Here is a 24916-nt window from a genome sequence, read left to right as displayed (position 1 = left end):
TTGGATTTTGGCAATAAAGGTTCAGTGCCGCACAAAATTAACAATTAATGCAAAAATAAATATTGTGTATAAATTATATAAATTTTATTTAAACATAGTTCAGCGTACCGTGCTGTAGGAAAACTTCTACATACACTTCTTATGCTTTATGTACACATTCTCGTAATGAACTACGTATATGATGTCAGTTTCGTATCGAATGCTCAGAAGCAATTAAATAAATGTCTAATACAACGTACGCACTAAAGTATAACACATATTATCAGCACATTATACACCAACGTTGTTTGAATTTGTCGTTAAATAATACTTAGTAATTACAAATGTTTTTTTCCTCGCAAATTAAATTTGGACAAAATTGAAGCTAGTTTGGAATGCATTTACAAATATTTTCCTTTTAACAAATCATAATTTGCATAATAACAATTTAAAATATATAATAGGTATTTAGCCACCAGAGTTGGCTAAAAATAACAGAAAAACATTGATAGACGGATTTAAATATTGCAAATTATTACGTTAAGCTGTGCAAACACATGGACTGAAGTATCATTTCTGAATCAGTTTCATGTTTAATCTTTCTTCTGCTTTGAGACAGTTAACATAGTTCCACTAGATAATTCAACGTGTGTTTAGTGATTGGCGTAGGACACAACTACAGGTTTTGTATAGACTTATCTTAGGGTTCATAGGTATATTTCACATAGGTTACTTTCCTTTAGCTATTTATGGAAATTGTTTCGTTTTTGCTTTCTGCATATCTTCATTCGTTTAAGCATAGTATATAAATTGGTGTATACATATAAATAGTCAAACTTATTTGTTTTTCATTTAAATAGTAATAATATAAATATATATATTTATATATATATATATATATATATATATATATATATATATATATATAAGTATGTATATAGCATTTGTTTTCGTGTTTGCTCAATGTTCAACATTATAATATAATTTTCTTATCTGCTTCGGCTTCTGCTTTTGTTTTGTTTGTGTTTGCATTTGCTGCTGCTGTTTCCATAAACTTTATATATTGTTTCTGTAGCATAGTGTAAACGTGTTATATAATGCAATTTCAAGTTCTTAATTTTCACTTGCACATGTATATATATGTATATATAATAATTGTTTTGTTTAATATTTCATTACGCATTTGTGTCTGTGAGAGTGGTTTGATGTTTGCTGTCTATGAGGTTAGAGCGCTTAAACTGAGTAAGTGAGTGGGTTGCACGCATGAGCTCCTTGGGGACCGCTTATAACGCACCAAATGGGTCGAGTGGGACGCCTTTATTGCCGCCGTTCTGCGTTGGCTGGATGGGTTGCATGATGCCCGTCGCATTACTGTGCGGCGCCGCCATCATCGTCGGTTGCGCCCCAGTCAAAGGGGCTGCTGACTGCCCCATCATACTTGTCTGGCCCATCACCGGCATTCCCTACAAGATTCGATGAAATAAGCGTTAAAACCGGGCGTACAGTGTCGGTTCAGTTGAAATTCATGCACTGGAAATTCAATATGTACTTATTAACTGCTATGACAGACGCAATGCTACAAAATCAGTGTCAGGAAACAGGTGTCGGTTGAGCTTTATAGGAGGGGCCACCGTGAGCTTGGAAAACATTGCTACATGGAATCGTACGGAAAGAAGTGAGGTCTACAGACAAGTGAAAAAGTAAATCGCCTACTAAATTACCATTATAATTTAAACCAATAGAAACTAACATAAGTGCAAGATAATAATGCGATATAATTTGGAGGCGAGAACCATAGAGGAGGGGCATATAGATCACGCGCTTGTGGCCCATTACCAAAAAAAAAAGGATATGCTGGTTTCACTTAAAGTTGGAAGAAATTTTTCTGGCGTATAGTTCGCATTTATAGGTTACAGTGCTGAAGATGATAGATTTTTAAACACAATCAAAACGAAAGGCCAATAAAATATAAATATAAATTAAAAGATCACAAACAAAATCGTTAGTTAGTTTTAAGGAAAAACGGCAACTCAGTTTAAAACCAAAACTATATTTATTTGTACTTTTTCATTCTGTTGTGATGGTTTTTGTTTATTTGGTTGGATTCGGCTTCATCTTACCTGCATATAATTTGGCATTACAGGATAACTAGCATGTATATACGGATGACTGATTGTGATTGGCGCAGGACTTACGGTCATGCCATGTGCCTAGGTTTTGCATATTGATATATATATTGGCATATTGATAGAATATATATTGATATTCACAAACACACATACACACACACAGACAGCATTAACACAGGCGGAGCGTGAGTTGCCATACGTGATTCGTTTGTTGTTGTTTGTTTGATTGGTTTCAATATATATTTAGTTGTGATTCAATTTGGTTTGATTCGGTTAACGATTTTCGATTTTGCGGTATGCGTTGGGATAGTTGAGATATAAAGCAAACATAAAATAAAGAAAAGAAAGTAGTTGATAGTTTATATATACTTAGTTAAAATGCAAAATAAAAGTTTAAATAATACAAAATAAAAATATAAAATATAAAATGAAATATGTGATTTGTCAAATTGGCCTGCGTGTGTTGGTGTGTATAGGCTTATTTCTTAGACCCGTTCGCCTAGACGTGCCACTTAAAATAGCCCTAGTACTTGTGTTCTGGTGCACTTTGCTCTGATTCTGTAGCGAATGGTGGGTGTATGTAAAATCTGGGCGAAATAAAGGCATAACTTACAACCCTTATCAACTTTATTTCCCTTTCAGTTCACAATTATTAAATAACAAATGTCACAACATTAAGAAATTTAAAGGGTACCTCGGAGACAATGGAATATTAAACATGATTATTTACTTTCAATCTTATCAAGAAAAATGTGAGCAAGCTAAGGAAATGTTCATACAGATCAAGGATTAACTGTAACTCAAAAGAACCAAGCGACTAAAGATGATTGTGCAAATATTTATAAACAAATATTAATTTTGACAGGGAAATTCACATAAAACTAGGTAATATAGTGTACTGTACATGAAGTGTAGCCTAAAGTGTTGGGTGACACAAAATCGATACAAAATCATAGGGAAAAACAATGCATTAACATAAGTAATAAAAAGTGTCTTTTGTTTTCTTTTCTGGCATTGCTTTCTCTCCATTTGTTTTATCTGCTTTGGCACGACTTCTAGTGTATTCGAATTATACATTTTAGTCTCTCGTTAAATTCGAACAAATTCGAGGCAACGTAGAGTTTTGTTGTTTCGGATTCTTTCAAGTAGTATTGGTTGTTTTTGAGTAGAGTAGTTCGGTAGACAGTAGAGAGTAGAGTTAGAGTATGCAAAACTCACCATTGGGCGATAGCCAGCACCAGTAGTAGCCGCCATTGGTTGGGGTGTCCAATTAGCACCTGGTTTCGCTGTATTTTTAGGTGAATTCCATTGCACGGGTCTATGAGAATAATGGGGTAGAGAGTAATGATATATAGACGAAGTCAATGAACACGGCATTTGAATTTTGCACTTTTTCTATCTAAACAGATTTCTGCGTGATTTCGAACTAGTTTTTGGATGGACTTTATGTACACATATGGAACATGAATATGGCTTTGTGGACGGGAAGGTCAGTTCGGATGGCGATGGCAGGTGGGTTTAGTATTGGATCAAGGAATCGTCAAAGGAGCTGTTTGTTCGGAGTTGGAACTTGGCTGATCAAATTGACATTTATTTGATCGGGATTAAACCCTTTGGGGATACGATTCAACCATCTACTGCGAGTGAACTGATGGAGATGTGACAACATGGATACCGATCATCATTCTGTTTCGGCTTCACTTTCGAACGAACGCACGCACATACATATATCGTCATTATACTGGCTCGATTTACTCACTTTGCACTTGCCGTTTTGTTTATATTTAAGTTATCAACTAGTGACATTAGTGAACTGTCCAAGTCGCCGGTAATTATCTTCCCAGTGCCAGCCGGAGGCTGCTGCTGTTGCTGCTGGTGCATTTGCTGCTGATGCTGCTGGTGGTGCTGCTGCTGTTGTAACGCTAGGATCGAACTGCTATTGCTGGAGTAACCTGTGGCGACAACGTTCATTTGATTGCTGTTGTTGTTGGCTGAGGCCGGCTTGAGAACATCGCCCAAGGCGTCGAAGCCTTTGACACGTTTGTACATTTCAGACCATGTGGTGGTTGTTTAGGGATAGCCAAAGCCAATGCACCGTTTTTAGCAGACATTTATACACAGAGACAAACACATTTGATATATGTATATATAGTAGATATGCATTAACAATGAAGCCGATGAGCCCAGGGTATTTGTTTTTGATGTTTGTCGAGTTAAAGTTGAGTTTGATTGCCGTCGAGATTTTATATATTGGTTTCAAATTTTTTTGTCATTCATTGTTTTTTTTTTATTTTGCCAGCGTAATCATAAAACACACAAATATTTTTTAGCGTTTTAAAGAGATTTTCAGTGTTCAAATATGGATTTGTGCCACCAACATTAACATGAGACAATGTGAGGTTGTTTTTTAGTTTTGATTTTTTGGTTTTAACGTTCAGTACATAAGAACATAAGAGAGAGAAAAAGAGAAAAAAAAACATTTACAAAATAAATAACATGAATTTGCATTGTTTATATAAATAACTTGGATTTTTCGATCTCTAATGAGTTTTGGCATAGGACTAATAACAGGTTGTTATCTACAAACACATGAAGGATGGTACGATTATTTACACAAGCAACCCAAAGCAAAATATTTTTATGTTAATGAAATCTTAGCTTGTTAAGTGTAATTTAGGTATATGGTTAACATGGTTAGATCGGTATAAATAAGATATATTTTTGGTTTAGAGACAGCCAACAGATACGGAGACAGCAAAAGAAACGTCTTCGGAAAGTTATAGGTAAATTTCTGACTCAAAAAGCAAAAAAGAGTATCTGACATTTAACTCACTTCTCCTGCATATATAGATTCTTTAACCGATATATCACATAGTAATTAAAACAAGAATTAAGCTTTTTTTAAAGTTACCACATTTAACGTACACAAAAACTAATTTGTTAAAGTCTTAATAAGAAAGTTATAAACAAAAAGCATAAAAACTAAATCAAAATACTTATGTCAAAGGACAACAACGCAGCTTCTTTTGTCGATGACAGAACGACTTCAAAATCGATTAGACATTTAAAATGGACAAAATAGCTACAAGACACGAGCAGACAACAGTGGGCAAAGCGTGTTCTGGTTGTGTGATGAGCATCTGTGACACAGGACAAAACTCAGAGGATCTTGGATGCCGAGAGAGAAAATTCGGTGTCTGCTGCAGCACTACAAGCCAGTGACGAAGCAAGCTTTGTACAGAAACAAAGCACGCGGAGGAACAGATGCTTGTGGTTAATGGGTTTTGTTTTTGTATTCGTATTCGTTTTTCGTTTTCGTTTTCGTCGTGGGACGGCGAAGGTTCACCTGGTGGAAACTGAGCGGCGGTTGTCGTTGCTGACATGGAAGGTGGCAATATCGCTTGCTGTTGCGGCAATTGCTGCCGGTGTTGCTGATGCTGCTGAAGTTGCAATTGCTGTTGCTGGTGCTGCTGCTGCTGCTGCTGCATAAATAATGCCGCTTGCTGTTGTGGCTGCAACTGTTGATCCATGAAATTGATAGTGTTGCCAAAGGGCGCAGCAACAGATGCAGCTGCGAGTGGGACTTGGGGCAACGACATGTCATCGAAAAATGGATTTGGCAACGACATCGACGCTGTGTGAAAGTCAACGCAAACATTTTCAGGATAACCATTAAAGTAAATTTACAAAATTAAAATGAAATAATCGAATATTATTATCAAACACGGGAAACGAAAACTAATTCTATAATCATCACGCATTGTTCAAAACGCGATGCTGGAACTTTAAAGACCCTAGTAAAAAAATAATACAGGTAAACAAAACGTTTTCTAGCCTGGTGTTTCAATTGCTTTCAAAGGCGTATATTATACCATGCTCACATACATCTCAGCATAATTCAAACACACCAAAGTAGTAGGCTTAGCATTTATATAATATCAATCAATTAGTAAACTTTAATGGACTGCTCCGATTTTCACGCAATTTAGAATAGTTAGTAATAAAAAAGCGTTCTGTTAGTGACTGCATATTAAGTATTTAAATATGTCTTCTTAGGATTACATTATAGCTTGCAGTTAGGAATGAATGAAGTCTGTCGTGGAGGAACTTACCTGCCGGTTCCGTATTACCAAAAACGGATGAGAAATTACTATCGGAAACGAATGCATTTGTAGCAGCAGCGGAGGAAACTGAAGCGCCATTGAAACCTATGTTTTTTGTTTATTTTGACATTTGTTGGTGGTTTTGTATTCAGTTTTGTTGGGTGTTGTGTGGGCGGTGGTCGGTGGACGATGGTCGTTGGCGTGTATTGGAAGATTAGCGATTGGTTTGGGTTTCGGGATTTCGAGGTGTTGTTTTCGTTATCGTTATCGTTGTCGTAGTTGTTGTCGTTATTGTTTCGGGTTGGAAAAAAACAGTGATGAAAAAATGAAGAGTAACAATACATTAGACAAGAATTCAAAATAAACCAAAACTTACAGAAATAACATAGGTAAATAATTAAGTTGATAAATAATACATCATTATGATTATGGTGCATGAAAGTCTTGTGCAAACAGGCGGCTAAGCCGGAGTGGTAAAGAGACAGACAGAGGAGGGTGAGGGGCGTCTAGAGCGCCGGATAAGTGCGCTCCTCATAGCTCTTATACGACAATATAAACATGTAGGATCACTACACTTACACACCGACTGTTACCTATGTACAGCACAGAATAAACGTAATTCAAATCATAATCGCTACTTGAGAACTTAGGACGAAATAATATGAAAATTATAACATGCTACCATTATTATGCATCCACAAATTATTGGCATTGAGTGCAGCACCTGTGGCTCCTGCAGCGGCAGCTCCGCCGCCGCCGCTGGCTTCAAACATGTCGGCGAAAGGATTTCCCAACTGCAGCAGATCGTCAGAGGCCTTGGTGGCTGCTGCAGCAGCAGCGGGCTGCGCCGACGCGGCACCGAACAGATCAACTATCGGCTGGCCAGCCTGCGCGGCTGGTGGCGACGATAGAAATGGATTTGTTAGTGCAGCGCTAGCGCCACCAGCACCGCTGCTGGTGGGAGACGATACCTTGGACTAGCAAAGAAACAGGCAGACAAATCGATTAAAAACGGACCTATTTAGATGGGCAACGCGGCTAGCCAGCTCACCTTGTACTGGTTCATGGCGGCCTCCTCCTCGGCCAGCACCTGGGCCTTTAGCTGCTCGTCAATGCCATTGGTGGTGTCGAATTTGCTGGAAGCAGCCGCAGTACCAAATGCCGAGCTGGTAGAAGAGAGTGCAGAGACAGCGGATTTAACATTGCGCTGATTGCTAATGTTTTGCCACGCATCGATAACAAACCAAGGAAAATCATAGAAATAAAAGAATAACTTAAATAAATAAAATAATAGAATAATATCTTCAACAAAGCAAATAGTCGACTGAAGAAATAAATCAATGAAATAACTTCTCTAACAGGTAACTTTAGATTACTTTAGATTACAATTTTGAAAACATGAGTACACCACTATGGCCGAATCCATAAGATTCCCTTTCAGTATCAACAACAATATCTGTCAGTCTTTACATCATTTATTGTACAAACAAGAGTATCTTGGAAATAATAAAAACTAGTTTTAAATACTTTTGTAATATTTCAAGTTTTAGCTCACTCTCTTCACTCTATTATTTACCGATCAGTTCTAATAGTCTAAAGCTCGAGTTAAAGAAGTTAGAATAATTACAAAGCATGTACTACGGGAAGAAGCCCAAATACTCTCAGACCAAATCAACAAACCTCGATGACTGTGTGGGCGTATTGGCTGCGGAAACTTTGCGACCCTCCAACGTGGCCAAATGCTGCTCTAGAGCATCCAGCAACGAGCTGGGCGCCTTGGTCAAGTCGGGAATGTCGCCCTTATCAATGCCCACATTCTGAATTCAGAAAATGAAAGAATTTATATCTTGGAACATTTTATTGAAATTGGTTACTTGCCTCGGCCACTTTAAGGAACTCTCCAACACGATCCATGCGCACCAAGAACTTCTTGTAGAGATCCAATGCATCGCGCGCATGTTTCTTGTTCATATCAAAGTATTTCTCAAGCAAATTAATAATACCATCATTGTAGCAAGCAAACAGACGTATGAGATCGCGAAATAAGAGCATAAAGCTCATATTAATAACGCCTGAAATGGATCACATTTATGTTATGCGTTTAGATAGACAATAAAGAGGTATAGACATGCCGTTGGACAAATCATTGGACTGGCAGTCGAACTCCAAAAGTGCATCCAATTGTGCCTGCAAAACTGGCAAAGTCTTCAGAAGTTTTTCCGCGTTCATGCTGCGCAGTGAGCCCTCCTCTTTACTAAATGATAGATTACGAAACATATCAATTAGATCACAGCTACAAACGATGTGGCATTACTTACCCTCGCTTGACTTTGCAAAAGTCAAAGGCCATGGCTCGATAGGAGAGCGATTTCTCATTCAAATATTTGGCGTAGCGCCGAATAAAGGGCGACATATCGTAACCTGTTGATTTGACACATATTAGAGGGGGTTTTCCATATATACAGGTCACACACAATTAAGGCAGTGCCAAATACGAAACTTAAAGACAATTGGTCTGTTGGTTAGTTAATTTTGATTTTATTTTTAGCTAAAACGAATTTTAGTAACAACTAGGAAATAAAACAACGACTATAGCCCAATAAAAAGAAGTTGCAGCCAATTTCTAATAGCTTCTGCATTATACTCACCCATTCTGCCACCCGGAACGCCCATGCCACCATCTGTATAAGGTTTATATTGATCGATTTTGAATATTTAGTTTGGATAATTGGATTTTTAAATGTTAGCCAGCATGTTGTGTGGATATGTGGGTCAGTAAGCGGCGCATTTCGGAATTAGTTATTTTTGTTTAGAAATTGTTGTTAATTAAATAAAAGCCAAACGTTCGCGCAGCATTCGCATGAATTAAAAGAGAGCATGAAAGAGGGATGATCAGAATGCAAGCATTAGTAAAAATTTTTAAATTGTCACTCGATCAAAATGTTGATGAGTGTGCACAACATTTTTGGGGATTTAAAGGGGCAATTTCGTTGTACCTTGCACAGTTCCTTTGTCCAGAAAGGAGCTAAGATTAAATGTAGAATTGCTTGAAGCCAGATATTGCATAAAACGCTGGAAAGATTATGAAAAGAGCAATTGGTTAGCTTTAGATTAATCTAATACAGTTTAAGTTAAATATAATAAAATTTGCAATAAACTTTTTATCAACATTAAAGATTTCGGCATCCTTAAAAAATCATTAATTTATATACCCTTGCATAGGGTATTCACTTTTTCAGTCAAAAGTTTGCAACGCAGTGAAGAAGAAATTTCCGAATCGGACGATTATCATATTAATAAAAGCACCTTTAATTTGCCACGGACTAAATATGATTTCCGATTTTTAAGCTATGATAATTTTACGATGAATTAATCGATCGTTCCTATGGTAGTTATATGATATCAATAATTAAATTAAAGCTTTAGATTTTAAATAATAAGCCATTACTATTTAACGAAGTATATTCAAATCAATTGAAAAACAGAAAAGTTTTCCCTTTTTTCATATATTTAAGGAATGAACCCTAAGGAACTTATTCATGATCAAAAACATCATTGTATAGTAATGCCACAAATTGTAAACAATGCCAATTTGATGAGAAAGTCAAAACTAAATATTTAACAACAAAAGCTACAGAACGGATAACCATTGAAGATAATATGTCAATATATTATATTTACAACAAATAACAATTTTTAAATAAAACTCAAACAAGATACGTAAATAGTAAAATAATAGGAAAATCAAAAACGCTTCATATAACATGATTTGTAGATGTTCTTCCCTTATTATCAAACAAAAACACCTCTTGACGAGGTAATAATAAAGGGACGATCGTACATTCAACTCCAAAATCTTCTAATATCAGATATAGTGACGATAAACGTTAATAATAAATATAATCGTCACAAAATCAGTACGATCTGCTTAATGCGGTAAAATCGGTTTCAAGAGCATTAAAGCTAAACATTAATTTGATTCAGACAAAAAAATAAACAGGAAGATACAAGATTTAATTTCAAAAATGGCGTCCAACTCTTGCTTGTACTGATCGTCACTAAGTGGACTCCCGTCCACAGTGATATTAAATAAAACTTGTACACAAAAATCTTTTAGTATATCCTTTAGTATTTGTATATACATATTTCAAACTTGACAATTTTAAAAAAAATTTTAGGTGTGAACATAATTTACGAATAATAAACTGCCAATAATAGTTTAAAATTAATAATAACTAAACATGAATTCACTCATGTTTATTATTTTTTATGTCGCAGAATAAATACCAACAAAGTTGGACTGAACAAATAGGAGCAGAGAAGAAATAAAAAGCGACGATAAGCTTGGTCAGAGGGCATAAACAAAGCGTGATGTGCAAGTAATTATTTAACTTTAAAAAGAAAGAAGAAACCAAAAAAAAAAGAATCTCGTAACGTACGTGACCTTTGCAAAGACCTTACTCACATTCTTAAATTAAATAAAACAATAAAAGAAATATAAATAAATAGATTACCTAATGGCGAACGCTTCAATGAAAGTAAAATTGAAAATAAAATATCTACAATGTATTACGCCCCTAAGCTTCACACAAACAACCGAAACAGATAAAGAATACAAACCTCATTGCCATATGCCATGAGATGATGTGTAGTTATCAGCGACTTGTAGACAACAACCCAGTTGGCGTTTTGAGAACGCTCGATAAGTAAATTGGCCAGATGAGGTATCGATACATTGGGCTCGTTTGTGCAGTGTACCAAATCTGCAAAAAGGTATAAATAGGCGTTATAATAATATAGTACCACTCACAAATAAGAAGTATTTACTATATTTGTATGCGTTAAAAGAAAAATTAAATAAAATATTTTCTTGGCGGTTATGTATCGATATTAGGGTAGGGTAGAATTAAAAGTATTAAGTTGTCCGCACACCCAGAGAAAAATCAAGGTAAATCCAAATATTTTCACTTTGGATGAAATATTTTTGGTACTGATTTAGCCCCAATTGGTGTTGTGTTAAGCTTTCATTTTTATTTTTAAGCATGGAAAAAATTATGTTAAAATTAAAAAAATTAAATCCACCATTTTTTTGTTAGATAAACCAATATGCATTAAATATGTTAATAGCTACATTATCATGTTTTTAGTTTATCTTAAGTATTTATTATTTATCAAATATTTTAAGGATTAATTTTCCTTTAAGGTTTTTCTCTGGGTGTATAAGCAAACTTCCAATAAATTTAATCATCTTGTTTTTTGCTGCCTATTATCGGTCACGACTCTTAGTTGTTGTTGGCTTATCTTTGCCTTCTCTTTGCAACCGCCTTTCAAGCTAAAAAGTTAACTCGAATCATTTCAAAATGGAAAAATGCCGATGATAAGCGCTGAAACCCATTGCGGGTACTATCATGCGATTCCATTCGAAGCGATTTCCCATTTCAGTTGGAAAGTGTGAACAGAAAATTTGCATACGAATCGAGGGGCGTTGGACATGCCAGATCAGTCGTTCCCCGGCCTTTTGCTTCATTTTGTTTGTAAGAGCTGGCGGGCGCCAGACCAGTGATTCATTCATACGTAAATAATAACAAATTTCAATAAACGGAAAATATGGAAAATTGATTGGTCGTTGCGTACAAGCTGTTGAATTTTGAGCAAACACAGTGGTCTGCAAATACAGTGTCAACCTTGTTGATGATTTACTTAGCACCATCTCACTTTCAATACAAAATAAAACAAGAAGGAAAAATTCTGCAGCCAGAAAATATTCTGGTTTTAGGTGCCATATACCAAAAATGTATATTTGTTTGAAATGAGTTAATGAGTTTAAATTTGATAACTATCTTCTAGCCATGTCTCAGAATGGTAAGACAGATTTGTGGTCGTTAGAGTGGGGGTGGCCGCGTTTTGAAATGAACTTACGCTGTGTATACAAATTTCAAGTCTGCTTGTTTACTCTTAAGTCTCTAGCATTCCTTTAAACGGACACACAGACTGGTAAATAGACGGAAATGGCTAGTTTGAAGCGGCTATTGATCCTGATTAATAATATACACTCTTAAAGTGAACGCTTCCTTTTACTTGATACATTCTTGTCAACGAAAACAATTTACCCATTTACTCTTCGAGTAACTGGTAATACAAGAAGCTTGAAATTAAATATGCATTCGACAGATGGCGCCACTTTAAATTCTATTGGCTCGTCAAACAATTAAGATGTGCGACATCTTACGGTAAGGTACATTTCGCTATTTGAGGGCGTTAGCTTTGCTGCCCAATTTTTAAAACGAACATGTGCTACGTAAGCATTACTAGAATTTGCATTTTCGATCTAAATCCAATCCTTAGCTCTTTTGTTTTGTTAGACCTATTTTGCATCTCCCTCAACGTAATTTATCAATTTTGATTGTGATTGAGATGCGAATGTGGCAGTGTATACCGAGTATTGTATCAGACTATAATTGATAATCCAGCTTATACTGTATTTGGTAAGGGAAGCCAGTTAAAAGTTCATTTTAATAATTTTTGCCGTCTTGTGTTGTTGGTTGAAACGATCGTAGCTCTTTCGGGTCGGTTTCTAGTTCTTTAGATAATTTTTTCCGTGAATTACCAACTGGTTTTGTTTTAAAGCCGAATATCTTTAGCAAAAGAAAATAGAGAAAATGGGTAAAACAAATACATTTCATGCTGGGCTTCTACCTTTAGTGGGCCTATTAAGTGTAGAGATTTACACCAAAGAATGGGTTCAACTCTAGAACTGTTTTGAATGAATTGATTTACGAAATTTTAAATGTGATGTTTTAAGTGTAAATATGAGACACGTATAAAACACGTATCTGGCACAAAATTAAACCTCATAAATTTGTAGTCGTGGACACATGCCAATTCATTGGTTGCTGGCCTGGGACAGATGAAATAATATGTTTATGTGGCAAGTAACGCCCTATTTTATTCCCAATTACTCGTAGTCATTACTGATGACTCATCACAGTCTTGCAGACAAGCAAAATAAAAGCGGGTCACCATGCGAGTAAAGCTAGCCAAAAAACCAGATTTCAACAAGAATGTCAATATCTTTGGCTCATTAGATTTTTTTGCGAAATTTAAAGGTTGAAGCATATCCAGCGCATTAGTGCAAAGACATGTGCATAAATTTACCAAACAATGAAACCGCCACTACAAACATCGCTGCTTTCGTAGGCGTTTTAAGCCATTCAAAGCTAAAGCCACACGTGCAGCCGTGGGAAAGTGACGTAACATTAGAGAGAGAGAGAGCGCTAGAGAGAAAGAGAAGGGGAGGGGAATCAGTGACGAACGAAGTCCACAAACAGCAGCAGCTGAGGCACAGGTGCAATTGTGGGTGGTGGGACTGTGGACTGTAATCAGTGACTTCGTTTTCAGAAAAAATTGTAGTTTATCACACAAAACCAAAAAGCCCCGTGAAAATGGAGTGGGAAAGCTAAGAAACTCGAACTGGTTGCAACTTAATGAGTGTTTGTTTTATTTTTGCAGTAACTTTTTAAATTGTGCATGTACATGGAGAAATTAATGGCAAAACTTAAGGGTCACATTGTGTTCCTTTATAAAAGGGACTTACTGGGTAATATCCCCAAACAAAATGGTATTTTTTAACATAGCAAAAATTAGTTGTTCTATTATATTATTAACTTAAAGCTAAAGTGCTTTAAAAGTGTAGAACCTAAAAAGATTTTGCAAGTACAACTCTCTCTTTTAGAAATGGAGACCAATTTAAATATCAATCCATAAACTTTAGATGCAATTATGTCAAAATTCAAAATCTTAAAAATTACACAACAAAACCACAATAGTTTTTAAGAGTATAATTGCGATATTTGTTTTCAAAAAAAATTATAAATAGAAAATGAGGTTTTGTATATTAAGAATATCAGAAGACGTCCTCAAAAGTCAGTACCATTCTATAGACTCCCTCTTTGTGTCATATTTGTGAACAGCACCCACAATAATATGCAAATTAAAAGTTTAGCATTGAAAATTTGACTCTTATAAGCATTTAAAAATATCTGCACTGTTTTGTATTGGCCAACCTCGAAGCTAAAAAAGTGTCTTTTATAAAAAGAATCTTTTCACTAACTGCCATTCGAGCTATGGAAGTTTTACTGTAAACTTTTATATCGAGGTTAAGGAATACATTTTCCCAATTCAGCATTCAAGGCTTTAGGTTTTTCTCCCCGTGTGCTAACTAGGAAGTGTAACGGTGATTTTACGCAACGAGGGATTGAGAGAGCGAGAGCACTGGGGAAGAGGGCACTTACAGTCCAAATGCTTCTTCTTCGGGCCAATGCATTCCTCCGTGGTGGCCTTGCAAACGGACTTGGCGAGTCCTTGGCCTGCAAGGCTGTGACGGGCGGCAAGCAGCCTGTCGTTGATCGTTTGCCCTGCCATGGTCATGATGAAGCTGTTGTTGTGTTTGCTCTTTCTGCTCTCGCACACTGGCTTTTATTTACTTGATTAATTTAATTATGCACCCAAGGAGCAAACCACACCGACACACACACACACAACGAAAAAGAGAGAGAGAGACACACACACACGTATGGGACGAGCGAGGGAGAGAGAGGTATTGATTGATTGAGAATATTTCCAACGGGAAAATTCTGCTACTCGAGCTCCACGAAAAATTGAACGTTACAGAGTTGTTGGTTCTACGTCACAAGCACTAAACAATTAAACGCCGCGTTTTTTGCGCTCTCTAACCGGTGCCTAACGCTGGAACGCGATTTTTTAATTTTCTATTTTTCCTCTGCCACAAATCGATAATGGCGACTAGCAAGTGGAGCGAGCGATTGAGAAATGTCCTAACGCCTCAGCAAAGTGGGGCTAGAGCTTGTTATCGGTTATCGGATTTACGACGTAAGGTGGGGTGATATCGATTGTACAACGTAATGGAATACGGTGAGTTGAAAAAAAGCCAAATATTTATACTCTTAGAAGGCATCAAAACATTTCTAAAGATTTGTTTCATGATACAACTTTAATTATTTTTTTTTTTTTACTAATCATTTAAAAAATATTTTAAAAAACTACAATACGTCCCTACAAAATAGATAAAATTGACGATAAACTGGCCGAATTGACACATCTGACATAACGGAACCTAACTTAGCTGTGCGGCTGGCTACGGCCTTTTTTTATTTCAAGTAGTCGGTCATACTGGTCATTAAAATAAATAAAATTATACTAAAAAACAGTAGTTAGCAGAATCAGCAAGAACGTAATAAAATTGTAAGATGTTAAATGGACAGGTTGCACACAGTTATCTGGAGAACTCGTGCACGCTGCTGATACCCCGCCCGCCTGCAGCGAATCAGTCCTTAAGGTCGCCCCAGCCAGCAGCAGCTGCTGCTGCTTCTTCTTCCGCTGCCGAGGAGCATGGCCAAGGGTCTGGAGCGGGGGTGGGGGTGGCGGGTGAAGGCGGCGCGGAGGCGGTGCATGTGGATCGCATAAGAAACTGCGATATATTCGTCGACGCGCACGATCTTTACTTCTACGCAGACGTCAAGCTGTACAAGTGAGTCACTGGCTCCAATCAAACGCCCAAGACACACGCCCAAACTGGCGAAATTCCATCGATATCATCACGCATTTTCGTTTCCTTTCGCTGACAGATTCCACAGCCGTCGCACTTTCGACCTGCGGGAGCTAAAGACGCTGCTGATAAAGTTCAACACGGCGGAGAACCACTACCAGATCTGCCTGCGCTGTCTGCCCCAAACAGCAGGTGCCCAGGAAGGATCAGGAGGCGGGGCAGGCGGTGGTGGCACAGGAGATGCAGCCAAGCCGAAGAGCGGGCGCAAGGACTATATTGCCACCTTTCTGCACCTGCCCACGCTGGCCGACGCCACCAATGCCCAATTGCCGGACAAGGAGCCCCTGGTCCAGGAGTGGAAACTCAAACGCATCACCGATCAGTGCCAACTGCAGCTCGATGGCAACGAGCGCACCTACAAGCTGACCAACCACTTTGGCTACGGGTTCGCCAGCAAATACAGCGGTCCGCTGGACACAAGTGAGGTGAGTTTACTGCTTTGGCTGTCCCCGCATCACAATATAAACCCAGACGATTCCCCAGCTGGACAGAGCCACCTGTCGCGTGTCGGAGCCACATCGCATGAGCCCCATCCAACGGCGCCAGGAGCGGGTGGTCGACGAGATGAAGCGCTTCTCGCGCGAACAGTACAAAATGAACTTTGTGGAGCTACAGGTTCCGTCCGGTCACCAGAATCCTCTACGCTACAAGCCGAAAATCTACGAGACTTCCATGACGCAAGAGCAGGCGCATCTACTGCACAACATCAGCCGGGAACAGACGCAGGAGCAGCAGCCGTGGGACATTCTGCACCAAAACGAGATCGACTGCGGGCTTATTAGCATTCTTCTGGCCATTTGCTATGATGTGCGAACGACTAACAATGAGGCGACGTGTGAGTCGGGCTGGACGCGCAGCATTCTATGCCCGCTGTACTGCTACTTTGAACAGTTCGACAATTACCGGGACGTCCTAGTGTCTTTTTTGCGACGCATGATCACCTACCCGCTGTACCGCAATTTCGAGCTGGGCCGCCAGTGCGTACGAGATGCCATCGAAGTTCTCAAGGGCGGCCGCAACTGGCTGATCAATCAGCTACTGCTGACGCACCAGCAGTTCGCTGGCGGAGAACCGAGTCGTGATAGTTTCAACAGCTACTACTTAGAGGACTACATCCGATATGTGACCAGTCCAAGCGCCTGCAGTGATGAGCACCTGCGCCTGCTGGCCCGCAACCTGAAGAACGTGCTGATGGACGTAAACAAGCGGCATCTGGGCTTGGGAGTGACCGAGATTGAGACTGAGCTGATCAAGGAGCTGATGCAGGAGATGCACCTTGACACGGGCAGCGAGGGCTCCTCACCGCAGCAGCAGGGCCATGGCGACGATGAGTTGGACCTGGATAACGACCCGTCTGGGCAAGAGGACGAGACCACGACTGATGACGACAGTGTCATAACCGACTCCTTCGATAGCATGGACATGGACATGCGCTTTATTGAGAACGAAATTGTCTATGAGGATGACGAGGAGGAGGACGAAGAGGAAGATGACGAGGATGAGGATGAGGATGGCGATGGGGCAGACGAGGATGACGACGACAGCAGCTCATCCACTACCACCAGCAGCGAAGCGGAAGGTAACAGCGTCATTGAGCAGTGCAGTAATAGCGAGACCGCTGCCAGCATTAGCACCAGCACCAAGTAATAAGCCACTTCTCCCGAGTCCGGCAAGTCCTGCTCCTGCCTTGCCCAAAACAAACAAGCAACACAACCAACTTAATGTCAAAGAACGGAGGCTAAACAGTGATTACTTTTAAAAGTAAAATACAAAAAAAAAAAAAAAAAAAAAACAACCAAACAAAGGATGTACATTTACACAAAAACAACCCAAAAAATCTACTTAAATCTTAATTGTACAATAATTTAATGAGACGCAAACTCAAAGATTTGTTCACGCCAAATGCGAAAAGATATTTTAATATTTTTTCCCCTTTGCTCTACAAAAACTTCGATTATAATTACGCATACAAGAAAATCAGAACTTTAGCATTTAGTGTGGCATTAGAGTACGGAACATTTGAATTTTGAATTCTGAAAAGCGAAATCTAGTTGTGCATTTTGTATATACATCTATAACCATATAGATATCGATATTGTTGGTGCTGCAAGCAAAGAAAACAAATAAAAATCATATAAAATAAAATGGAAATGGAAAGCAACCACGAAACTAAAAACCAATATTTTTGGCCAAAGTCATCAACCAGTTACCCGTTAATGTTGTATTGTCATTGAAGTCGAGACAAAAAATCAAGAATGAAAACTAATAAAATTGAAAATACTTATTTTTTTAATAATCGTGCTGTTTAAGATATATATTTTTTAAAACTGTTAAACTTTAATCTCTCGCATCTGGGAAAAGACTTTTTTCGAAGAAAATTGAATTTCTAAATGAATTATCGGTCTTTTCAATGATGTATGCAAAAAAGCACAACTTCCTGGTCAAGTTATAATCTTACTGAAAACCTTGTAGCTATTTCTCTTCAGAAAGTAGAAAGTTAATTGGATAATCCAATCCATACTTAAATTTATTTGCTGAAATGACGAGCCTAGTGGACAGACACCTTATTCAACTTAAAAAAATCCCTTGTTTCAGTATGTCTGTTTAAGTACTTCATTAGCCTAGACTATTAGGGCTAATTAAGTATCGGCAATTATTTCATTCCTCCCATATGCTCTGTCGTCTGCTTTAATCCTGGAATATTTTATTTAGTTCAAGAGCTTACGATCTGCAGTATATTCCTGAAAAATGCCATCAACTACATTTTTTGTGGTGATACTGATCTGAAACTTTATTTCATTTATTTATTAATTTGTCACCGTTGTGACTTGCTTAAAAGCATTCTGGATCGTTATTTTCTCGATCCTGGACCCCTGGTAGGAGTTGGTCTACCCTGCAAAGCGCTTGCCATGCCAAGAAGAGCGAAAATCACCACACCAATCAGCATCTTGAATGTAAATGTTGGTGAGAAGTCAAAGATGGCCAGATGATATACAGAATTACATGTTGTCTGGATCCAATCCAGCTTTCGAAATTCATAAAATCGATTAGTCACGATAAGAGGCACGTGTTTAGAAATTGCATATGGGTAATTCTCCAGAAAGGTCAACCGCTGCCAAAACTCATAGAGTCTGTAAATGTAAGATTTTTTCACTGGTTTTTACAGGGAATCTATGAAATATAACTATAATTAGCAAATTTAACATTATTTCAAAATACATTTTAAAAATTACAATCAAAAGTCAAACAAGTTCTGTTTTGAACATTTCTTTTCAAATGTCATTACAATTTAATTTAAAACAAGAAAGGACGCAAACTTCGGCAAGCCGAAGTTCATATACCCTTGTAGCTATTAAATATTCTTTATTTTTCCGATTGTTCCTATGGGAGCTATATGCTATAGTCGTCCGATTTTGATGAAATTTAAAGCGTAATTCGGAAATATAGTATTGGTTAAATATTTCAGAATTACGTTTTAAATTTCATCAAAATCGGAAGACTATAGCATTTAGCTCCCATAGGAACAATCGTATAGCTGCCATAGGAACTATCGAATAATTAAGCTGAAAATCATCATAGCTTCAATGTTTTTTAAAAATACACGCAAGTAAATCATAATTTTAACGTTTTCAAGAGTATTTAGTTTTTGAAATAGCTGCAAGGGTATATGAACTTCGGCACGCCGAAGTTTGCTTCCTTTTTGTTTTTTATTTATTTTTCCGATTGTTCCTATGGTAGCTATATGCTACAGTCGTCCGATTTTGATGAAACTTAAACCGTAATTCTGACATATTTAACCACTACTATATGTCGAAGGACTAAAAAAAAAAATTTTAAAAAAGCAAAGTTATAATTTTTTTTCAGTTATTTTTCCGATTGTTCCTATCGGAGCTATATGCTATAGTCGTCCGATCCGGCTCGTTCCGACTTATATACTGCCTGCAATAGAAAGACAACGTTTGGGAAAGTTTCATGCAGATAGCATTAAAACTGAGAGACGAGTTTGCGTAGAAACGGACGGACAGACGAGCAAAAAAATCAAGAATGAAAACTAATAAAATTGAAAATACTTATTTTTTTAATAATCGTGCTGTTTAAGATATATTTTTTTAAAACTGTTAAACTTTAATCTCTCGCATCTGGGAAAAGACTTTTTTCGAAGAAAATTGAATTTCTAAATGGACAGACGAGCAAAAAATCAAGAATGAAAACTAATAAAATTGAAAATACTTATTTTTTTAATAATCGTGCTGTTTAAGATATATTTTTTTAAAACTGTTAAACTTTAATCTCTCGCATCTGGGAAAAGACTTTTTTCGAAGAAAATTGAATTTCTAAATGAATTATCGGTCTTTTCAACGATGTATGCAAAAAAGCACAACTTCCTGGTCAAGTTATATTCTTACTGAAAACCTTGTAGCTATTTCTCTTCCGAAAGTAGAAAGTTAATTGGATAATCCAATCCATACTTAAATTTATTTGCTGAAATCAACTTAAACAAGAAAGGAAGCAAACTTCGGCAGGCCGAAGTTTATATACCCTTGCAGCTATTGCAAGAATTAAATATTTTTGAAAACATTAAAATTATGATTTACTTGCGTATATGTCTAAAAACATTGAAGCAATGATGATTTGCAGCTCAATTATTAATTTTTTTAATTCTATGGGAGCTATATGATATAGTCGTCCGATTTTGATGAAATTTAAACCGTAATTCTGAAATATTTATCCATTACTATATCTCGAAGAATTAAAAAAAAAAATTAAAAAAAAACCCAAGGTAATAATTTTTTTTATTTCCTTTTATGGTTGTTCCTATGGGAGCTATATGCTATAGTCGTCCGATTTTGATGAAATTGAAACCGTAATTCTGAAATATTTAACCATTACTATATCTCGAAGAACTAAAAAAAAATTAAAAAACAGAAAAGTTATAATTTTTTTTATTTATTTTTCCGATTGTTCCTATGGGAGCTATATGCTATAGTCGTCCGATCCGGGTCGTTCCGACTTATATACTACCTGCAATAGAAAGACAACGTTTGGAAAAGTTTCATGCAGATAGCTTTAAAACTGAGAGACTAGTTTGCGTAGAAACGGACGGACAGACGGACAGAAGGACGGACAGACGGACATGGCTAGATCGACTCTCCTAGTGATGCTGCTCAAGAATATATATACTTTATAGGGTCGGAGATGTCTCCTTCACTGCGTTGCAAACTTCTGACTGAAATTATAATACCCTCTGCAAGGGTATAAAAATCCCTTGTTTCAGCATGTCTATCTAAGTACTTCATTAGCCTAGACTATTAGGGCTAATTAAGTATCGGCAATTATTTCATTCCTCCCATATGCTCTGTCGTCTGCTTTAATCCTGGATTATTTTATTTAGTTCAAGAGCTTACGATCTGCAGTATATTTTTTTTTCTTTTATTTCATTTATTTCTTTGATAATTTGTCATCGCAGTGACTTGCTGGAAAGCATTCTGGATTATTATTTTCCTTATCCTGAAGCCTTCGTAGGCATTGGTTTACCCTGCAAAGCGCTTGCCATGCCAAGAAGAGCGAAAATCACAACACCAATCAGCATCTTGAATGTAAATGTTGGTGAGAAGTCAAAGATGGAAAGATTATATACAGAATTACATGTTGTCTGGATCCAATCCATTTATTATTTTAAAAGCTTCATAAAATCGATTAGTCACGCCAAGAGGAACGTGTTTAGAAATTGCATATGGGTAATTCTCCAGAAAGGTCAACCGCTGCCAAAACACTTAAAGCCTGTAAATGTAAGTTTTTTTCACTGGTTTTTACAGGGAATCTATCAAATATAACTATTATAAGCAAATTTAACATTATTTCAAAACACATTTTTAAAAATTACAATCAAAAGTCAAACAAGTTCTGTTTTGAACATTTCTTTTGAAATGTCATTACAATTTAATTTAAACCAAGAAAGGAAGCAAACTTCGGCCAGCCGAAGTTCATATACCCTTGCAGCTATTGCAAAAACTAAACATTAAAATTATGATTTACTTGCGTATATGTATTAAAACATTGAAGCTATGATGATTTGAAGCTTTATTATTAGATAGTTCCTATGGCAGTTATATGATATCGATATCCGATTTTAATAAAATTCAAATTTAAACCGTAATTCTGAAATATTTAACCGTTACTATATGTCGAAGAACTAAAAAAAATTAAACAAGAAAGGAAGCAAGCTTCGGCAAGCCGAACTTCATATACCCTTGCAGCTATTGCAAAAATTAAATATTAAAGAAGACATTAAAATTATGATTAACTTGCGTGTATGTTTAAACGCATTGAAGCTATGATGATTTGCAGCTCAATTATTTGAGTACCTATGGCAGCTATATGATATCGTTATACAATTTTAATAAAATTAATAGCGTAATTCTTAACTGTCAAATTATTAATTAGTCTAAAAGAATTTCTAAAAAAAAATTACAAATTAAAAAAGTTAATTTTTTGTTTAAATTATTTATTTAATGTTTTTGTTGTTCCAATGTGAGCTTTATGTTATAGTCTTCCGATTTTGATGAAATTTAAACCGTAATTCGGAAATATTTATCCATTAATATATGTCGAAGAACTAAAAAAATAAATTTAAAAACAGCAAAGTTATATTTTTTTTCATTTATTTTTCCGATTGTTCCCATGGGAGCTATATGCTATAGTCGTCCGATTTTGATGAAATTTAAACCGTAATTCTGAAATATATAACCATTACTATATTTCGAAGAGCTAAAAAAATATTAAACAAGAAGGAAAGCAAACTTCGGCAAGCCGAAGTTCATATACCCTTGCAGCTATTGCATTAATTAAATACTTTTGAAAACATTTAAATTATGATTTACTTGAGTATGTGCTAAAAAAAAACATTGAAACTATGATGATTTGCAGCTCAATTATTAGATAGTTATTTTATATATTTTATTATTTCTATGGGAGCTATAGGCTATAGACGTCCGATTTTGATAAAATTTATACCATAATTCTGAAATAATTAAACATTGCTATATGTCGAAGAACTAAACAAAAAATTAAAAAACAGAAAAGTTATAATTTTTTTTCATTTATTTTTCCGATTGTTCCTATGCTATAGTCGTCCGATTTTGATGAAATTAAAACCGTAATTCTGAAATATTAAACCATTACTATATCTCGAAGAACTAAACAAAAAATTAAAAAACAGCAAAGTTATAATTTTTTTTCATTTATTTTTTCGATTGCTCCTATGGAGCTATATGCTATAGTCGTCCGATTTTGATGAAATTTAAACCGTAAATCGGAAATATTTTACCATTACTATATGTCGAAGAACTAAACAAAAAATTAAAAAACAGCAAAGTTATAATTTTTTTTCATTTATTTTTCCGATTGTTCCTATGGGCGCTATATGCTATAGTCGTCCGATCCGGCTCGTTCCGACTTATATACTACCTGCAATAGAAAGACAACTTTTGGGAAAGTTTCATGCAGATAGCTTTAAAACTGAGAGACAAGTTTGCATATAAACGGACGGACAGACGGACAGACGGACGGACAGACGGACATGGCTAGATCGACTCTACTAGTGATGCTGATCAAGAATATATATACTTTATAGGGTCGGAAACGTCTCCTTCACTGCGTTGCAAACTTGTGACTGAAATTATAATACCTTTCTGCAAGGGTATAAAAATCAAGAATGTAAACTAATAAAATTGAAAATACCTTTTTTTAATAATCGTGCTGTTTAAGATATATTTTTTTAAAACTGTTAAACTTTAATCTCTCGCATCTGGGAAAAGACTTTTTTCGAAGAAAATTGAATTTCTAAATGAATTATCGGTCTTTTCAATGATGTATGCAAAAAAGCACAACTTCCTGGACAAGTTATATTCTTACTGAAAACCTTGTAGCTATTTCTCTTCAGAAAGTAGAAAGTTAATTGGATAATCCAATCCATACTTAAAGTTATCTGCTGAAATGACGAGCCTAGTGGACAGACACCTTATTCAACTTAAAAAAATCCCTTGTTTCAGTATGTCTAGTTTAAGTACTTCATTAGCCTAGACTATTAGGGCTAATTAGGTATCGGCAATTATTTCATTCCTCCCATATGCTCTGTCGTCTGCTTTAATCCTGGAATATTTTATTTAGTTCAAGAGCTTACGATCTGCAGTATATTCCTGAAAAATGCCATCAACTACATTTTTTGTGGTGATACTGATCTGAAACTTTTATTTCATTTATTTCTTTATTAATTTGTCATCGCTGTGACTTGCTGGAAAGCATTCTGGATTGTTATTTTCCTGATCCTGAAGCCTTCGGAGGCATTGGTTTACCCTGCAAAGCGCTTGCCATGCCAAGAAGAGCGAAAATCACAACACCAATCAGCATCTTGAATGTAAATGTTGGTGAGAAGTCAAAGATGGAAAGATTATATACAGAATTACATGTTGTCTGGATCCAATCCATTTATTATTTTAAAAGCTTTCGAAATTCATAAAATCGATTAGTCACGCCAAGAGGAACGTGTTTAGAAATTGCATATGGGTAATTCTCCAGAAAGGTCAACCGCTGAAAAAACTCATAGAGTCTGTTAATGTAATTTTTTTTCACTGGTCTTACAGGGAATCTAACAAATATATCTATTATAAGCAAATTTAACATTATTTCAAAACACATTTTTAATAATTACAATCAAAAGTCAAACAAGTTCTGTTTTGAAAATTTCTTTTGAAATGTCATTACAATTTAATTTAAAACCAGAAAGGACGCAAACTTCGGCCAGCCGAAGTTCATATACTCTTGTAGCTATTAAATATTCTTTATTTTTCCGATTGTTCCAATGGGAGCTATATGCTATAGTCGTCCGATTTTGATGAAATTTAAACCTTAATTCTGAAATATTTAACTATTACTATATGTCGAAGAACTAAAAAAAAAAAAATTAAAAAACAGCAAAGTTATAATTTGTTTCATTTATTTTTCCGATTGTTCCAATGGTAGCTATATGCTATAGTCGTCCGATTTTGATGAAATTTAAATCGTAATTCTGAAGGACTAAA

At 36.3% G+C, this 24916-nt stretch overlaps 2 protein-coding genes and 1 long non-coding RNA gene across 23 annotated transcripts; 1 reads left to right on the top strand and 2 right to left on the bottom strand.

The window, feature by feature from the left end:
• Window positions 1–60: 60 nt before the first annotated feature.
• On the bottom strand, window positions 61–15051 carry LOC128252754 (phosphatidylinositol-binding clathrin assembly protein LAP). 21 transcript variants are annotated; one of them, XM_052980774.1, is made up of 16 exons: window positions 14503–15051; window positions 10832–10974; window positions 9208–9283; window positions 8860–8892; window positions 8530–8632; window positions 8344–8465; window positions 8090–8283; window positions 7892–8028; window positions 7263–7425; window positions 6894–7188; window positions 6221–6316; window positions 5455–5742; window positions 3868–4138; window positions 3327–3426; window positions 2100–2189; window positions 61–1442 (listed from the first exon to the last, which is right to left on the bottom strand). In XM_052980774.1, the coding sequence occupies exons 1-16, from the start codon at window positions 14636–14638 to the stop codon at window positions 1263–1265; spliced, it is 2427 nt and encodes an 808-aa protein (XP_052836734.1). In that variant the 5' UTR covers window positions 14639–15051; the 3' UTR covers window positions 61–1262. The 21 variants fall into 21 exon arrangements, with proteins under 21 accessions (XP_052836734.1, XP_052836739.1, XP_052836736.1 ...); XM_052980779.1 differs by having other exon boundaries at window positions 3868–4060; XM_052980776.1 differs by having other exon boundaries at window positions 6936–7188.
• A 315-nt stretch (window positions 15052–15366) lies between these two features.
• On the top strand, window positions 15367–18127 carry LOC128252756 (protein SHQ1 homolog). Its single transcript, XM_052980798.1, has 3 exons — window positions 15367–15758; window positions 15856–16261; window positions 16320–18127. The coding sequence occupies exons 1-3, from the start codon at window positions 15478–15480 to the stop codon at window positions 17481–17483; spliced, it is 1851 nt and encodes a 616-aa protein (XP_052836758.1). The 5' UTR covers window positions 15367–15477; the 3' UTR covers window positions 17484–18127.
• Window positions 18128–21255: 3128 nt separating this feature from the next.
• On the bottom strand, window positions 21256–21602 carry LOC128252772 (uncharacterized). Its single transcript, XR_008267337.1, has 2 exons — window positions 21372–21602; window positions 21256–21310 (listed from the first exon to the last, which is right to left on the bottom strand). It is a non-coding gene; the product is annotated as an uncharacterized LOC128252772 (long non-coding RNA).
• Between the last annotated feature and the right edge of the window lie 3314 nt (window positions 21603–24916).

This window comes from Drosophila gunungcola, chromosome 3R, assembly GCF_025200985.1.
Source record: "Drosophila gunungcola strain Sukarami chromosome 3R, Dgunungcola_SK_2, whole genome shotgun sequence".
Lineage (NCBI taxonomy): Eukaryota > Metazoa > Arthropoda > Insecta > Diptera > Drosophilidae > Drosophila > Drosophila gunungcola.
This window is presented reverse-complemented; position numbering and strand designations above follow the sequence as displayed.

Coding starts and splice junctions, on each gene's coding strand:
- LOC128252756 (XM_052980798.1), top strand. CDS start 15,478: ATGTTAAATGGACAGGTTGCACACAGTTATCTGGAGAACTCGTGCACG. Junction 15,759..15,855: donor GCAGACGTCAAGCTGTACAA/GTGAGTCACTGG, acceptor TTTCGCTGACAG/ATTCCACAGCCGTCGCACTT. Junction 16,262..16,319: donor GTCCGCTGGACACAAGTGAG/GTGAGTTTACTG, acceptor ACGATTCCCCAG/CTGGACAGAGCCACCTGTCG.
- LOC128252754 (XM_052980774.1), bottom strand. CDS start 14,638: ATGACCATGGCAGGGCAAACGATCAACGACAGGCTGCTTGCCGCCCGT. Junction 5,743..6,220: donor TGGTAATACGGAACCGGCAG/GTAAGTTCCTCC, acceptor ACTTTCACACAG/CGTCGATGTCGTTGCCAAAT. Junction 2,190..3,326: donor GTGCTGGCTATCGCCCAATG/GTGAGTTTTGCA, acceptor TGCAAAACCTAG/GCACATGGCATGACCGTAAG.